General features: G+C 32.8%; 1 protein-coding gene across 1 annotated transcript in view; it reads left to right on the top strand.

The window, feature by feature from the left end:
- Positions 1 to 19,725, top strand: part of Nlg4 (Neuroligin 4) — a 458,188-nt gene that overhangs the window by 168,373 nt on the left and 270,090 nt on the right. Inside the window, exon 6 of the mRNA XM_075294829.1 lies at positions 16,125 to 16,549. Within this exon, the coding sequence (XP_075150944.1) occupies positions 16,125 to 16,549 (425 nt within the window). The remainder of the gene's footprint in view (positions 1 to 16,124; positions 16,550 to 19,725) is intronic.

Raw genomic sequence — 19,725 nt, forward strand, 5'->3', positions numbered from 1 at the left:
CATACACTACACAGCCAACAAAGATACTTGTACATCAACAATGTAAATATGTGAATGTTTGTGAGAAAGGATTTCTTAAACGTTTGCACTAAATATGCGTAATGGGCAAAGACAAGAGTCTAAGTGCATGAGTAGGATTGTTAGGGTGAATATGCATGCATCTCTGCTAATGTATTTGTGCGAGGGAGTGCAAATATCTTTTGTACTCTTGGCATTCTTGGCGAGAGAGGGAGAAAACCAGAGATATGATGTTAGAGTATGTGAGTGTGAGTATGAATAAGTTTAGAAAACAATAATTTAAGTTAAGTGCTTTTAACTGTGCGCGACTGTGAGAGGCAATGTGTGAATGGATTTTTTTGTATGCCCATATAGTGCATATTTCCGGTTCCTTTTTCCACTATTTTTGATTTTGCTTTAGCTTTATTCCTAACTCTAACGCTCAGCCAGCAGCTCTATATTCACTTTCTTTTCTTTAACTATGAAAGGAACTATTCTACGTTTGTTACAAAGACACTGGGAAAAAATTTGGAAATGTCAAATTTGGAGTAACAGTTAGGAGTAAGAAGTCAGCGTATAGACGTAAAAAAATCATCTCCCCCCGCCATATACTAAAAGCTATGGAATTTCGAATTAGATACTGATCAAATAAACTAATAGAAAATAGTGAACGGACGGTATCAAAATGAAACGGAAACCTTCACGAGAATTTAAAATGTTCACGGTTTCGACCACAAGCGTACACGATTTCATGAACGGCTTTTCATGGCCAAGGAGGGCTTACAACATTCGTTATAGAGGTATGCGCGTGACACGAAATTGTGGTGACACGCGTGTTACTTATGATAAATGAAATTGATTTAGCTGTCGAACTATATTTATACCCTGCGCCACACTGTGGAACAGGGTATTATAAATTATTGAATTATAAATTTTGTTACCTTTGCTCACTCCCGGTTGGAAAATGTCGTGAGTCTCGTGAATTTGTCGTGAGTCACGTGAATTGTCGTGAATCGTGCGTGAGCGTGAGTCTGCGAAAGTAGTTCGTGCGTGAGCGTACGTGAGTACAGCTTTTCATCTTGTTAATATGCGTGAGTGTGAGTGGCTACGACACTTGTCGTGCGTGAGCGTGCGTGAATAAATATTTGACTTCGTGAATGTGCGTGAGTGTGAGTGAAATTTCACTCACGCGCACACCTCTAATTCGTTAGACGTTCTTATGGCAACTTCACTAATAGAAAAAGTTGCGTTTCACAATCGTGAACGGACGTTGTCAAAATGAAACGGAAACGTTCACAAAAAATCAAAACGGAATGTTCACGATTTCGTCCACGGGCGTTCACAATTTCATGAACAGCATTCGTTTTTCTTTGGCCATGAAAAGTTTTAAAAAAATCGTTACACGTTGTTATGGCAACTCCGCCGTTGGTGCAATGTGCTAAGGCGACTGTTAATGCGTATCGTGCAGGCAACACAGGTTCGAGGCACGGTAGCGGAAATCTTTTTATACCCTCCACCATAGGATATTAACTTTGTCATTCCGTTTGTAACACATAGAAATATTGCTCTAAGACCCCATAAAGTATATATATTCTGGGTCGTGGTGAAATTCTGAGTCGATTTGAGCATGTCCGTCCGTCTGTTGAAATCACGCAAACTTCCGAACGAAACAAGCTATCGACTTGAAACTTGGCACAAATAGTTGTTATTGATGTAGTTCGGATGGTAGTGCCATATCGGTCCACTTTTACGTATAGCCCCAAGATTTAACTTCCGGAGCCTTTTAGAGGAGCAAAATTCATCCGATGCGGTTGAAATTTGGTACGTGGTGTCAGTATATGGTCTCTAACAACCAAGCAAAAATTGGTCCATATCGATCCATAATTATATATAGCCCCCATATAAAACGATCCCCAGATTTGACCTACGGAGCCTCTTAGAGGGGCAAAATTCATCCGATGCGGTTGAAATTTGGTACGTGTTGTTAGTATATGGTATCTCACAACCATACAAAAATTGGTCCATACCGATTCATAATTATATATAGCCCCCATATAAAACGATCCCCAGATTTGACCTCCGGAACCTCTTGGAGGAGGTTGCACCCAGATTTGGTGCAATGTGCTAAGGCGACTGTTAACGCGTATGGTGATGGGGGTATAATAAGTTTGTCATTCCGTTTGTAACACACCGAAATATCGATTTCCGACTATATAAAGTATATGTATTCTTGATCAGGGAGACATTGTAAGACGATATAAGCATGTCCGTCTGTCCGCCTGTCTGTTGTAATCACGCTACAGTCTTCACCAATGGTGCTATCGTCCTGAAATTTGGCACAGATTCGTCGTTTGTCTGCACACAGGCTAAGTTCGAAGATGGGATATATCGGTCCAAGTTTTGATATAGCCCCTTTATAGACCGATCCCCCTATTTTATTTCTTGGGCTTCTAGAAACCATAGTTTTTATCTGATTTATCTGAAATTGGAAATCTGGAGATATTTTAGGGCCACAAATAGGTATGACGAAAATGGTGTGTATGGGTCCATGTTTTGGTATAGCCCCCTTATAGGCCGATCTCCCGATTTTACTTCTTGGGCTTCTAGAAACCATAGTTTTTATCCGATTGGCCTGAAATTGGAAATCTTGAGGTATTTCAGGACCACAAATATGTGTGACGAAAATGGTGTGAATCGGTCCATATTTTGGTATAGCCCCTTTATAGACCGATCTCCCGATTTTAGTTCTTGGGGTTCTAGAAACCATAGTTTTTATCCGATTTCCCTAAGATTGGAAATCTAGAGGTATTTTAGGACCACAAGTAGGTGTGACGAAAATGGTGTGTATGGGTCCATGTTTTGGTATAGCCCCCTTATAGGCCGATCTCCCGATTTTACTTCATGGGCTTCTAGAAACCATAGTTTTTATCCGCTTTGTTTGAAATTGTAAATCTAGAGGTATTTTAGGACCACAAATAGGTGTGCCGAAAATGGTGTGAATCGGTCCATGTTTTGGTATCGTGCCCTTATAGACCGATCTCCCGATTTTAGTTCTTGGGGTTCTAGAAACCATAGTTTTTATCCGATTTCCCTAAGATTGGAAATCTAGAGGTATTTTAGGACCACAAGTAGGTGTGAATCGGCCCATAGTTTGGTATAGCCCCTAGTAGGCCGATCTCCCGATTTTACTTCTTGGGCTTCTAGAAACCATAGTTTTTATCCGCTTTGTTTGAAATTGTAAATCTAGGGATATTTTAGAAACCATAGTTTTTATCCGATTTGTCTGAAATTGGAAATCTAGAGGTATTTTAGGACCACAAATAGGTGTGAAGAAAATGGTGTGTATCGGTCCATGTTTTGGTATAGCCCCCATATAGCCCGATCTCCCGATTTCACTTCAATTATTATCCGATTTACCTGAAATTCCAAGTCAGGAGACATTTTGGGTCTACGCATAAGTACGCCGAAAATGGTTGTATCGGTTCATATTTTCGCATTTATCTCATATAGACTGATCTCCAGATTTGACCTCTTAAGTGTGTAGACATCCCAATTTTTATGCGATTTGGCTGAAATGCAAAATCAAAAGGTATTTTGGGTCCACATATAAGTAGACCGAATATGGGGCGTATCAATCGATTTTGATATACCCTACCGCAATTTTTATGCGATTTGCAGGAAATTCAAAATTTAGAGGCATTTACTGTCCATAAATAGGTATAGCGAATACGAGGGGGATCGGTCAATGTTTTGGTATAGCTCCCATGTCATAAGTCTCCCGATTTCTATGTTGGTATATCTGTCACCAAATCCACCTGAAATTCTGTATTATATTTTTAAGTAACTTGACGAAGAATTCTCTAAGGAAACAATAATATTTTTTTTTTTAATTCATGGTGGTGGGCATTTAAGATTCCGCCCGGCCGAACTTAAGTTCGTATATACTTGTTTAATTTAATAATGTTTTTTTTTTTTATAAGCACATTTTCCAAATTATTTCTCCCACTATGTGTTACATATTTTAACTCGTTTTTGTCATTTCCACCCTTCGCGCCATCATTGTTTTCCTTTGCAATTGTTATTTGTCTAAAAAAAACAAGGACATTGTAAACAAAAGACCGAAAACTTTTCATACATTCTGCATCCTTTTTAGGTAGAAAAATCAAAAGAAAACTAAAATGAAAATCCGTTAAAAACAAAAACGCCATAAAAAGAATCTTCAACGAATAAAGCCACTTTAAGTGAAATGAATTCATTCCCCCTCCACCCCTCCTCAAGGAAAATTGCAATTGAAATGTGAGGATTGGAAATTATGTTTTTCACTTGGTTGCCTGCATTCGATTAGAGCAAGATTTGACATTGTTAGTGTTTTCTTGGCAAGGCATTTAAGCGATTTGCTCTATTACCCAAAAAGAAAGGGGAATAAGGCTAAGGAATATAAATGTGTTACACTCTGATTGGGAATAAAGGAATTAGTTGTGGGAAATATATTTAGTTGACAGATATTTAATTATGAATTACGAAATTTGTTGTAACCACAACCACAGGAAGGGAGGGACGATTGTATAAAGAATGTCCTAACGATGTCCGTCTGTTCTTCTGTCTGACTAAAATAATGAAGCTATGATTCTGATATTTGCCACAGATTCGCTTCTGTTTTTGTCTGCAAGCAGATTGATTTCGCAAAAGGGGGCATATTGGTCCAGTTTTCTATACAATCCCAGTATAAAACGACCTCCGATTTGACGGCTTCGCCATCAAGACACCTCATTATTTAAATGGTTTGTCTTGAAATTGGAAGTCTAGACGTATTTGAGTTGTGACCAATATGATGTGTATAAGTTCGTGTTTTAGTATAGCCCACCATATAAATCGATCCGAATTTTAATTTTTGGCTTTCTGAAAATTTGAATTTTTATGTAATTTGTACAATTTATTTATTTTTTTCGTACAGTAATTTTTATTTCCATTACCATCACTCGTCTCTTACGCATGGAAAAACATCTGCATAACAAACCAAAAAAAAACAAAACAAGTATATATGGCCGTAAGTTCGGCCAGGCCGAATCTTATGTACCCTCCACCATGGATTGCGTAGAAACTTCTACGAAAGACTGTCATCCACAATCGAATTACTTGGGTTGTGGTTTGTTAAATCGTTTTCTAAATTGTGAGTTAGTCCATACGTGGTATATAGTAGACCAAAAAGGTATGTGTAGGTAAGTCTACAAATAATTACGAATCGATATGGAGTTTTGCACGATACGTAGGGAGCCAGAATTGAAATATGGGTGTCGCTTATATGGGGGCTATAAACAATTATGAACTTTATATGGACCAATTTTTGTGTGATTGGAAATCGATTTATCTGAGGGATATATATAACTATAGACCGATATGGACCTAGTTAGGCATGGTTGTTAACGGTCATATAATATACTAGCACAATGTACCAAATATCAACTAACTTGGATGAAATTTGATCCTCCAAGAGGCTCCAAAACCAAATCTCTGGATCGGTTTATATGGGGGCTATATATGATTATGGACTGATATGGACCGCTTTTGGCATGGTTGTTAAATATCATATACTTCCACTACGTACCAAATTTCAACCAGATCGGATGAACTTTGCTTCTCCAAATGGCACCGGATGTCAAATCTGGGGATCGGTTTATATGGGGGCTATATATAGTTATGGACTGATATGAACCAATTCATGCATGGTTGTTGTTGGATACCATATACTAACATCACATACCAAATCTCAACCGAATCGGATGAATTTTGCTCTTCCAAGGGGCTCCGTAGGTCAAATCTGGGGATCGGTTTATATGGGGGCTATATATAATTATGGACCGATTTCGACCAATTTTTGCATGGGTGTGTGAGGCCATATATTAACATCACGTACCAAATATCAACTGAATCAGATGAATTTTGGTCTTCGAAGAGGCTCCGGAGGTCAAATCTGGTGATCGGTTTATATGGGGCTATATATAATTATGCACCGATGTGGACCAATTTTTGCATGGTTGATAGAGACCATATACTAACACCATGTACCAAATTTCAGCCGGATCGTATGAAATTTTCTTCTCTTAGCGAATCCGCAAGCCAAATCGGGGGATTGGTTTATATGAGAGCTATATATAATTATTGACCGATGTGGACCAATTTTCGCATGGTTGTTAGAGACCATATACTAACACCATGTACCAAATTTCAGCCGGATCGGATGAAATTTGCTTCTCTTTGAGGCTCCGCAAGCCAAATCGGGGGATCGGTTTATATGGGGGCTATATATAATTATGGACTGATGTGGACCAATTTTCGCATGGTTGTTAGAGACCATATACTAACACCATGTACCAAATTTCAGCCGGATCATATGAAATTTTCTTCTCTTAGAGACTCCGCAAGCCAAATCTGGGGATCGGTTTATATGGGAGCTATATATAATTATGGACCGATGTGGACAAATTTGTTCATGGTTGTTAAAGACCATATATTAACACCATGTACCAAATTTCAGCCGGATCATATGAAATTTTTTTCTCTTAGAGACTCCGAAAGCCAAATCGGGTGATCGGTTTGTATGGGGGCTATATATAATTATGGACCGATGTGGACCAATTTTTACATGGTTGTTAGAGACCATATACTAACACCATGTACCAAATTTCAATCGGATCGGATGAAATTTGCATCTCTTAGAGGGTCTGCAAGCCAAATTTGGGGGTCCGTTTATATGGGGGCTATAAGTAAAAGTGGCCGATATGGCCCAATACCTCCGACCTGCATCAATAACAACTACTTGTGCCAAGTTTCAAGTCGATAGCTTGTTTCGTTCGGAAGTTAGGGCGATTTCAACAGACGGACGGACGGACGGACATGCTCAGATCGACTCAGAATTTCACCACGACCCAGAATCTATATACTTTATGGCGTCTTAGAGCAATATTTCGAAGTGTTACAAACGGAATAACAAAGTTAATATACCCCCATCCTATGGTGGAGGATATAAAAAATTGCCACCAGAACTTCAACAATATCTAAAACATCTTCATGGCTTTTGGTGAAACACTTATATTGTAGATACACTACCTCCCTTATTAAATCTCTTCGTAGAATACCAGTGTCTTGTGGTAAAGGTGCAAAAATGAAAAATTACTCAAAGATTGTATGAGGATTTGTGTGTGTGTGTGTGTTTTCTTTTTGCCACATATACACACTCATTTTACAAGACCCGAAATTGGTTGTCGTGTCATTGAAGTATCAAGGATATTTTCAACGTTACGCACAATAAAAGAAATTGTGTGCATCAGAGGTGTGGAGGGTTTGGGAGGGAAGTGGTTTTTACACATATTCAGGTGCCATGATTGATATGAGAGTGATTTGTAAAAAGATTATCAAGATAAATAAACATGGACTCGTAGAAAAGTGATTAAGTGTAAATGGGAAAGAAATCGTGGATAAAATAAAAGTGATTTATCTTCCTTAAATTTGAAATAAAGAACAGTGGTCGTTATGTAAAAACCAGTTTTAGCAAAAATACTGAAGTACTGGATATAAATACGACGACAGTGTACCAACATTGCTTTCGATGCCATTTGACTCAGAAATCATTTTTTGGTCAATCTAGTCTTGATTATCAGTCCGCCAGACACATGAGTGTCTCACCAAGCCGCTATCGAAAATAGAAATATGTATGTAGAACCAAAGCCAAGTTCGATCAATATCTTAAACTTTAAATTTTGGATTAACATCAAGATTCAAATATGTCTGATACAACTGCGGATTTTAGATACTAAATACACTGAAAAAAGTGAACTCTCTATTTCACTAAAGCCAATTTAACTTTATTTTAGTTCATGAAATTATTATGGTTGGAGAAATTTTCCTTTTCTCTAATAATTTTTTGCGTACGTTAGTTAAATTAACTAAGAAAAGTGAAAAAATTATACACAAATTAAGCATAAAGATTTACCAAATTCGTATTTTTCACAAAATAGTTCATTATTTCTTTAAATTTGTTAATTTTATTACAAATGCGTCCATCATGAACTTCGTATGTCACTAAAGACATTCTTGCAATATTGAACTCCAAATTACAACATTTTCTTTATCAAATGAAAAAAAAATTATTTATGTCTAATAAATTTTCTTGAATTGTCGAAAATTATTTACTTATGTTTGTGATATCGGCGTGATGCCAGCGTTTGTAACACTGTTTAGTTAAAATTTTCTAAAAATATTCAAAAAATTCTAAAATTAACCAAAAGTTTTCTTCTTAGTGGGTTCACTGTTTTTTCAGTGTAAATATCACGAAATGTTTAACTAAACAGAATTTCCCAAGTACATAGCCATTTTGATTGGCATAAAAAAATATGAATCAGAAATAATCCTATACACCTGCCCATTTCCAATCCCTGCTCGGCTACGAATATTTCGCTGATTCGCCATTCTGCTGATCTATTTATTGTTCGAACGGCAGAAGCTGCAATTTCGCACTCACCTTATTTCAACTCACTTAAATGATCCTAAAATTTTGTTTATCTTAAAAAATATTGTAATATTAATTAGCACAAAAATGCGCATATGGTTTTTTGTAACTATTGTAGCTGCGGCAGATACAATAAAGAATTAAAAACGTGAGCCCCATGTTAATACATGCTACGCAGTTTCATTTAAATTGAAAAAAGTTTGATTTAAAAGGCCAGTTTTTCCCTTCAGAATAAGAGGATCATATCCTGCTGGATCATATAGGGAGATTGTTCTATATATACACTGGTCTTTGTGAACATAAAATATCTCGAGATTTTCAATTTCATGCAAATTTGATAAAATTCTTGTACCTCGAAACCCAGAAATCAGATAGGTCAAATTTGGGCGTATTACAAAATATGGACGTAGAAGTTAAACCGAGTGCGATGGTGCTGGATCTTGTTGTACGCCATCCGAGTTACGCCAGCCTTTAGCTTCGAAACTGCGACCTGGTGCCACTAAGAACATTCGCGTCAACCCCACAAAACAAATCCCCTTTCCAGATATTGGGATAGCCAAAATTCGAGCCCGCTTAAACGACGTTAACAAGTGCCGCAAAACTTTTTGGCCGAAAAATTGTTTTTTTTTTTCAAATTTTGAGCGATGAGCGGCACGTGTTAACGTCGTTTAATCGGACTCAAATTTTGGCTATCCCAATATCTGGAAAGGGGATTCGTTTTGTGGGGTTAAGGCGAACAAGATTCCGACATTTTTTGCCCCATATAAGTTGCGGTCACTCTAGGAACACGAATCTACCAAAAATGGCAGATTTTTTACTGTGTGGTTGATTGGATGTTGTGGAAGATTTTGCAACATATTCCTCTCCAACTATAAAATGCTTCAGAAATTGTCTATAGAAATAACATTTTGACAAAATTTTGTACAGAAATAGACTTTTGACAAAATTTTCTATAAAAATAAAATTTTAACAAAATTTTCTATAGAAATAAAATTTTGACAAAATTTTCTATAGAAATAAAATTTTGACAAAATTTTCTATAGAAATAAAATTTTGACAAAATTTGCTTTAAAAATAAAATTTTGACAAAATTGTCTATAGAAATAAAATTTTGACAAAATTTTCTATAGAAATAAAATTTTGACAAAATTTTCTATAGAAATAAAATTTTAACAAAATTTTCTATAGAAATAAAATGTTGACAAAATTTTCTATAGAAATAAAATTTTGACAAAATTTTCTATAGAAATAAAATTTTGACAAAATTTTCTATACAAATAAAAGCTTGACAACATTTTCTATACAAATAAAATTTTGACAAAATTTTCTATAGAAATAAAATTTTGACAAAATTTCGTATAGAAATAAAATATTGACAAAATTTTCTTAATACATAATTAAATAAAAATAAAATAATGACAAAATTTTATATAAAAATGAAATTTTGACAAAATTTTCTAAAGAAACAACATTTTGAAAAAATTTTCAATAGAAATTAACTTTTGGCAAAATTCTCTATAAAAACAAATTTTCGAAAAAATTTTCTAAGAAATAAAATTATGTCACAATTTTCTATAGAGATAGAATTTTGACAAAATTTTCTATATAGAAATAAAATTTTGACAAAATTTTCTAAAGAAAAGAAATCTTGAAAAAATTTTCTGTAGAAATAAAATTTTGACAAAATTTTCTATAGAAATAAAATTTTGACAAAATTTTTTATAAAAATAAAATTTTAACAAAATTTTCTATAAAAAAAAAAAAAATTGACAAAATTTTCTATAGAAACAAAATTTTGAAAAAATGTTCAATAGAAATTAAATTTTGGTAAAATTCTCTATAAAAACAAATTTTCGAAAAAAAATTTCCAAGAAATAAAATTATGTCACAATTTTCTACAGAAATAAAATTTTCTATAGAAATAAAATTTTGGGAAAATTTACCATAGAAATATAATGTTGAAAAAAATTTTCGGTAGAAATAAACTATGTCTTAACAAATTTTTCTTTAAAAATTAAAATTTTTCAAAATTTTCTACAGAAATAAAATTCTGACATTGCTTTGACACCATTTTCTATAGAAACAAAATTTTGACAACATTTTCTATAGAAATAATCTATTGCCAAAATTTCCTATGGAAATAAAAACTTTGAAAAATTTTTCTATAGAAACAAAATTTTTACAAAATTTTCTACAGAAATAAAATTTTGACAAAATCTTCTAAAGAAAGAAAATTTGGACAATGTTTTCTATAAAAATAAAATTTTAACAAAAATTTCTATAAAAATAAAATTTTGGCAAAATTTTCTATAGAAATAAAAATTTCTATGAAATTAAATTTTGACAAAATTTGCTAGAGATATAAAATTTTGACAAATTTTTCTATAGAAACAAAATTTTTACAACATTTTCTACAGAAATAAAATTTTGACAAAATTTTCTATAAAAATAAAATTTTAACAAAAATTTCTATAAAAATAAATTTTTGACAAAATTTTCTATAGAAATAAAATTTTCTATGAAATTAAATTTTTACAAAATTTACTAGAGATATAAAAGTTTGATAAATTTTTCTATAGAAATAAAATTTTGACAAAATTTTCTTTAGAAATACAATTTTAACAAAATTTTCTATAGAAATAAAATTTTGACAACATTTTCTGTAGAAATAAAACTTTCACAATATTTTCTATAAAAATAAAATTTAAACAAAATTTTCTATAGAAATAAAATTTTGACAAAATTTTCTATAAAAATAAGATTTTGACAAAATTTTCTATAGAAATAAAATTTTGACAAAATTTTCTATAGAAATAAACTTTTGACAAAATGTTCTATAGAAATAAAATTTTGGCAACATTTTCTATAGAAATAAAATTTTGACAAAATTTTCTTTAGAAATAACAATTTTTACAACATTTTTTACAGAAATAAAAGTTTGACAAAAATTTCTATAGAAATAAAATTTTCACAAAATTTTCTATAGAAATAAAATTTTAACAAAATTTTCTATAGAAATAAAATTTTAACAAAATTTTCTATAGAAATCAAATGTAGACAAAATTTTCTACAGAAATAAAATTTTGACAAAATGTTCTATAGAAATAAAATTTTGCCAAAGGGGATTCGTTTTGTGGGGTTTAGGCGAACAAGATTCCGACATTTTTTTTGTTTGCCCCATTTAAGTTGCGGCCACTCTAGGAACACGAATCTACAAAAAATGGCATATTTTTTAGTGTGTGGTAGATTGGAAGAATTCTTGATGTTGTAGAAGATTTTGCAAAATATTCCTCTCCAACTATGAAATGCTTCATAAATTTTCTATAGAAATAACATTTTGACAAAATTTTCTATAAAAATAAAATTTTAACAAAATTTTCTATAGAAATAAAATTTTGACAAAATTTTCTATAGAAATAAAATTTTGACAAAATTTTCTATAGAAATAAAATTATGACAAAATTTTCTATAAAAATAAAATTTTGACAAAATTGTCTGTAGAAATAAAATTTTGACAACATTTTCAACAATTTGACAAAATTTTCTATAGAAATAAAATTTTAACAAAATTTTTTATAGAAATAAAATTTTGACAAAATTTTCTATAGAAATCAAATTTTGACAAAATTTTCTATACAAATAAAAGCTTGACAACATTTTCTATACAAATAAAATTTTGACAAAATTTTCTATAGAAATAAAATTTTGACAAAATTTCGTATAGAAATAAAATTTTGACAAAATTTGTATAGAAATAAAATATTGAAAAAATTTGTATAGAAATAAAACTATGGAAAAATTTTCTTAATACATAATTAAATAAAAATAAAATTTTGACAAAATTTTATATAAAAATTAAATTTTGACAAAATTTTCTATAAAAAAAATTTTGACAAAATTTTCTATGGAAACAAAATTTTGAAAAAATTTTCAATAGAAATTAAATTTTGGCAAAATTCTCTATAAAAACAAATTTTCGAAAAAAATTTTCTAAGAAATAAAATTATGTCACAATTTTCTATAGAAATAAAATTTTCTATAGAAAACATTTTCTTTAGAAATACAATTTTGAGAAAATTTACCATAGAAATATATTTTTGAAAAAATTTTCTGTAGAAATAAACTATGTATTAACAAATTTTTCTTTAAAAATTAAAATTTTTCAAAATTTGCTACAGAAATAAAATTCTGACATTGCTTTGACACCATTTTCTATAGAAATAAAATTTTGACAACATTTTCTATAGAAATAATCTATGGTCAAAATTTTCTATGAAAATAAAAACTTTGAAAAATTTTTCTATAGAAACAAAATCTTTAAAAAATTTTCTACAGAAATAAAATTTTGACAAAATCTTCTAAAGAAATAAAATTTGGACAATGTTTTCTATAAAAATAAAATTTTAACAAAAATTTCTATAAAAATAAAATTTTGCAAAATTTTCTATAGAAATAAAAATTTCTATGAAATTAAATTTTGACAAAATTTGCTAGAGATATAAAATGTTGACAAATTTTTCTATAGAAACAAATTTTTTACAAAATTTTCTACAGAAATAAAATTTTGACAAAATTTTCTATAAAAATAAAATTTTGGCAAAATTTTCTGTAGAAATAAAACTTTCACAATATTTTCTATAAAAATAAAATTTAAACAAAATTTTCTATAGAAATACAATTTTGACAAAATTTTCTATAGAAATAAAATTTTGAAAAAATTTTCTATAGAAATAAAATTTTGACAAAATTTTCTATAGAAATAAAATTTTGACAAAATTTTCTATAGAAATAAATTTTTGACAAAATTTTATATAGAAATAAAATTTTCTAAGAAATTAAATTTTGACAAAATTTCCTAGAGATATAAAATTTTGATAAATTTTTCTATATAAATAAAATTTTGACAAAATTTTCTATAGAAATGATTTTTTGACAAAGTGTTCCATAGAAATAAAATTTTGACAAAATTTCGTATAGAAATAAAACTTTGTCAAAATTTTCTATAGAAATAAAATTTTGACAAAATGATCTATAGAAAAAAAATTTGACAAGTTGTCTATAGAAATAAAATTTTGCCAAAATTTCTTATAGAAATAAAATATTGACAAATTTTCTATGGAAATAAAATTTTTGAAAAAAATTCTATATAAATACAATTTTTACAAAATTTTGTACAGAAATAAAATTTTGTCAAAATTTCCTAGAAATTTGCCCAAATTTCGTATAGAAATAAAACTTTGACAAAATTTGGTAAAGAAATTAAATATTGACTATGACTTTAGTACAGAAATAAAATTTTGTGAAAATTTCCTAGAAATTTGCCAAACTTTCGTATAGAAATAAAACTTTTTTTTCAAAATTAAATATTGACTAGAGGTGTGCACGTGAGTAATATTTTGCTCACGCTCACGCACACTCACGACAAGGAAATCTTATTCACGCACACTCACGCACGATATTTTTGGGTAGGACTCACGCTCACGCACGCTCACGAAAAGAACATTTGTACTCACGCACACTCACGCACGAAAATCTTTTAAATGTCATGCCTCACGAAAAATATCGTGACTCACGAAAAATGTAGTGACTCACGAAAAACCTCGTGACTCACGAAAAACCTCGTGACTCATAAATAATTTTATGAGTGATTTACCTTTAGAACCTGACTGAAAACATTAGTATGATTAAAATCGAGTGCGTTATAAAACTCTTACCACCTAGGATGTCACTAAAATTATAAATGAATTTAATTCGTAAGCAATTTATGTTCGTCAGCGGGATTATTTACGTAAGCGTGTTTTTCCGAAATTCGTTACTCACACACACTCACAAAGATATTATTTACGTGACTCACGCACGACATTTGGTTGGTTAATCACGCACACTCACGCCTTTGCCATCAGCGTGACTCACGACTCACGCGTGAGTCACAACAATTTCGTGTCACGTGCACACCTCTAATATTGACCAAATTTTCTATAGAAATAAAATTTTGACAAATGGACTTCAAAGGACTTTCGTCAATTTTTTCATAAAAATTACGAAGAACAAATTTTGTTAAAAGAACGTAAAATTTCCTTCTTTAAATTATTTTTTTTTTTGTATAGGCCAATATGCGCTTAAAGACCCTTTCTACTTTAGCACTTTCATCATTTTGTTTAGTAATCAAGAAATATGGTAACATTATGCTTCAGAGTTTACATGTTCATTGTTATTGGTTACCCATGGTCAATTCATTTGAAATATCAAACAAAAAATATATTAAACTCAAATCACAGCAATACCACTTCAACCTAATTGGAATTTATGATCATTGCAGTAAAATTTACTTCATTGCTTCTTTCCTTGCTGGGAAAGAAGCAATGGTAAATACATAAAATCTCCCTACATGCACATACACACACACAATCATATTTACATTCATTGATGGTTGGTGGAGTTTAGTGGCTGGAGTTATTTGCTGTCTCCCAATACATTTGGCGGTTATTACAGCAATTGCGTAAATTTTGGTTTTAAGCTGAAAATTATATTCGGCATTTGTGCGTGTGTGTGTGGTAAGAGTAAATGTTTATGTGGCCATACAAGTCATACATGCAAGAGTACATAAGTGTAAGAGTGTGTGTGTGTAGGTATGTGAAGGCCTGAGTGTCCCTGAATACTTGCGTATTCTAACTACCATGCTTACGCATAAAAGTAAGCAAAGGCGTATATGTGTGTGTGGCTTAGTGTTGATTAGTATGAATGAGTGAGTGAGTATTGCAAGGCTTCACAAACACGATGTAGAGTACAAAGAGTACCAGAGTAGTCGTCGTCGTCATGGTGGCATGTGCTGAGAGTGTAAGAAATGACTTTAGTCATCATAAAGTAGGGTATTATGTGGCATTTCAAAGGTTGTGCACGAATTGTATGCGGCACTGGAACAAAGAGACACATACCCACTAACATTCAGTTATGAAAGCTTTCACATAACCATCAATACATAGGTGTATGGGCGTGTGTGTGTGTGTATGGATGCCAGCAAGTATGTGAGCATAAAAGTAGCTTAATTTTGGCAATTCATGTTAATTTCTCCACAAGTATTTATGTGTTATATGAATCTACACCCTCCAAAGCACTTTCGTCATTCAAACATGCGACCTCAAATTCACTACACAACACTAACCTACACTCGTACATGCGACCGCATTCACCCATACAGACAGACAGACACACACACTGGCATACAGTTATTAACCATTGCATATAAAGGCAATTAAAGTCAATTGACTGTAAATCACGGTAATTCCCATTGCCTGCAATATTCTCGTTTTCATACCAAAATAAATGTCAGTTCCCGATTTGTGGAATGTATATAATGAAGAGGGGAGGAGAGGAAATTTATACCCAAAAGCTAATAAACCTTTATAGAAGGATGCGCAAGGATTTGTCTGTACATATAACCGTGGTTGTCGGAATTCATATCTGAAATGTTTAAAAAAAAAATTAAAAACATATTTCATAGCTATAACAAGAACAATAACAAGACTAATATGTATTGAAAAAGAGAAAACCCTAATTAATTAATTCTTAGAAATTTGTTTTTCTTAATCCCCACATTTTCCTTTTATTTTTGTTTTTCCAGATTGTTAACGAATACACCGATTGGGATCGTGCTTCGCAACATCCCATTAATACCCGTGATACTGCCGTTGCTGCCCTTTCTGATGCTCAATTTGTTGCTCCCCTCATTAGGACAGCTGATATTTTTGCTGCCAATTCTCCCCCACCTATGTCCTCATCTGGGGGAGGTGGTGGCGGCGGCACTGCCTCTGCTTCCACACAATATTCCAATCAATATGGACGATGTTATTTCTATGTCTTCGATTATCAAACCAAAGATGGTGATTATCCCCAGCGTATGGGAACTGTGCATGGTGAAGATTTACCCTATATATTTGGTGCTCCCTTGGTCGATGGTTTTAGTCATTTTCCTCAAAACTATACGAAATCGGAGATAGCATTATCGGAGGCTGTTATAACGTATTGGACAAATTTCGCTAGGACGGGGTAAGTTTTCTTGAGGAAAATTTAAATTAATTTAAATAATTTTGTTAAAGAAATTTAAAAACAAGTATATACGGCCGTAAGTTCCGGCAGGCCGAATCTTATGTACTCTCCACAATGGATTGCGTAGAAACTTTTACTAAAGAAGGTCATCCACAATTAAATTACTTGGATTGTGGCCGATGGCAAGGCATCTTAAAATTTCATAACATCATCTTCCAAATTGTAAGTTAGTCTATGCGGGATATATAGTAGGCAAAAGAAAGGTCGATTAAATACGTATATATTCAGTTCTTGACCGGCATATATAGGGAAGAACTAATTACGAACCGATATAAACTTTTGTGCGGTAATTATAGAGCCAGAATTGAAATATGGGGGCCGCTTTATATGGGGGCTATATATAATTATGATCACGCGTCAACCAAAAATAGCAGATTTTTTACTGGTTGGTAGATTGGTAGAATTCTTGATGTTTTGGAAGATTTTGCAAAATATTCCTCTCCAACTATGAAATGCTTCATAAATTTTTTATAGAAATAAAATTTTGTCAAAATTTTCTACATAAATAAAATTCTGACAAATTTTCTACAGAAATAAATTTTTGACAAAATTTTGTATGGAAATTATATTTTGACAAAATTTCCTAAAGACATAAAATGTTTACAAAAGTTTCTATAGAAATAAAATTTTGAAAAAAAATTATATAGAAATATAAAATTTTTAAAAAATTTTCTATAGAAATATAAAATTTTGACAAAATTTTCTATAACAATAAAATGTTGGTAGACTATTTTTGGCTCGACTGGCAATCGTGATTTTTCTGTGATTGAGGATCGGTTTATATGGGGGCTATATATAATATAGATCGATACGGACCAATTTTGTCATAGGTGTTATCGGCCATACACTAGCGAAATGTACCAAATTGCAACCAGATCGGATGCTTGCTCCTCTTAGAGTCTCTGCAAGCCAAATCTGGAGATCGGTTTATATGAGGGCTATATATAATTATGGACCGATGTGGCCAAATTTTTGCATGATTGTTAGAGACCATATACCAACACCACGTACCAAATTTCAGCCGGATCGGATGAAATTTGCTTCCCGTTGAGACTCCGCAAGCCCAATATTAGGGATCGGTTTATATGGTGGCTATATATAATTATGGACCCATGTGGACCAATTTTTGCATGGTTGTTAGAGACCATATACCAACACCATGAACCAAATTTCAATCGGATCGGATGAAATTTTGCTTCTCTTTGAGGCTCCGCAAGCCAAATCTGGGGATCGGTTTATATGGGGCTATATATAATTATGGACCTATGTGGACCAATTTTTGCTTGGTTGTTAAAGACCATATGCTAACTCCATGTAACAAATTTCAGCCGAATCGGATGAAATTTGCTTCTCTTAGAGGCTCCGCAAGCCAATACTGGGTATCGGTTTATATGGGGGCTATATATAATTATGGACCGGTGTGGACCAATTTTTTCATGATTGTTAGAGACCATATACCAACATCATGTACCAAATATCAGCCGAATCGGATTAAATTTGCTTCCCGTTGAGGCTTCGCAAGCCAAATCTGGGTATCGGTTTATATGGGGGCTATATATAATTATGGACCAATGTGGACCAATTTTTGCATGGTTGTTAGAGACCATATACTAACACCATGTACCAAATTTCAGCCGGATCGGATGAAATTTGCTTCTCTTAGAGGCCTCGCAAGCCAAATCGGGGGATCGGTTTATACGGGGGCTACATATAACAGGTTGGCTGATAAGTCCCCGATCTAATAAAGAAAAACATATTTTTTTGTCAAAATTCGTTTTTATTATTCAACATAGTTCCCTTCAAGAGCGATACAACGATTATAACGACCTTCCAATTTTTTGATACCATTTCGGTAGTACTCCTTCCGTCATGCGCATCCCAAAAAACAGAGGCCATTACTTTGCCAGCGGACTTTTGAGTCATTCCACGCTTCGGAGACGGTTCACCGGTCGCTGTCCACTCAGGCGACTGTCGATTGGACTCAGGAGTGTAGTGTTGGAGCCATGTTTCATCCATTGTCACATATCGACGGAAAAACTCGGGTGTATTACGAGTTAACACCTGCAAACACCGCTCAGAATCATCAACACGTTGTTGATTTAGGTCAAATGTGAGCTCGCGCGGCACCCATTTTGCACAGAGCTTCCGCATATCCAAATATTGATGAAGCATATGACCAACACGTTCCTTTGATATCTTTAAGGCCTCTGCTATCTCGATCAACTTCATTTTACGGTCATTCAAAATGATTTTGTGAATTTTTTTGATATTTTCGTCGGTAACCACCTCTTTCGGGCGTCCATTGCGTTCACCGTCCTCCATGCTCATTTAACCACGCTTGAATTTTGCATACCAATCAATTATTGTTGATTTCCCTGGGGCAGAGTCCAGAAAACTCATTATCAAGCCAAGTCTTTGCTTCCACCGTATTTTTTCGCTTCAGAAAACAGTATAAAACACGAAATTCCTATTTTTCCATTTTTTTCACAATAACAAAAGTTGCTTCATCTCACAAATTAATTGCCTTACAGACGTCAAAGTGTGATCTCTGGCTTCTGGGGCTATGTAAGTGCATATCGGGTGAAAGATTTATATGAGAACTATGTCTAAATCTGAACCGATTTCAATAAAATTTGGCGTACTTGACAATAGTACTAATTTCCCTCCTTTTGCAACATTTCAAGCAAATTAGGATAAAACTCTGGCTTCAGGGGCCATATATGTGCATATGGGGCGAAATATATATATGAGAGCTATGAACCGATTTCAATCAAATGTCGTCCACTTAACTATGGTACTAATAGTTCTCCTTGTGCAAAATTTCAAGTATATCAGGGTAAAACTCTGGCTTCTGGGTCCATATAAGTGCATATCGAGCGAAATATATATGGGAGCTATATCTAAATCTGAACCGATTTCTTCCAACATCAATAGGGTTCAAATCTAACCCAAAACAGGAACTTGTGCCAAAGTTGAAGGCGATTGCGACCTAGAATTTGATCACAAAAATGTGTTCACAGACAGACGGACATGGATAGATCGACTCAGGGACCCTCACTGAGCATTATTGCCAAAGACACCATGTGTCTATCTCGTCTTCTTCTGCACTAACTTAT

Source organism: Haematobia irritans, chromosome 1 (assembly GCF_050003625.1).
Source record: "Haematobia irritans isolate KBUSLIRL chromosome 1, ASM5000362v1, whole genome shotgun sequence".
Taxonomy (NCBI): Eukaryota; Metazoa; Arthropoda; class Insecta; order Diptera; family Muscidae; genus Haematobia; species Haematobia irritans.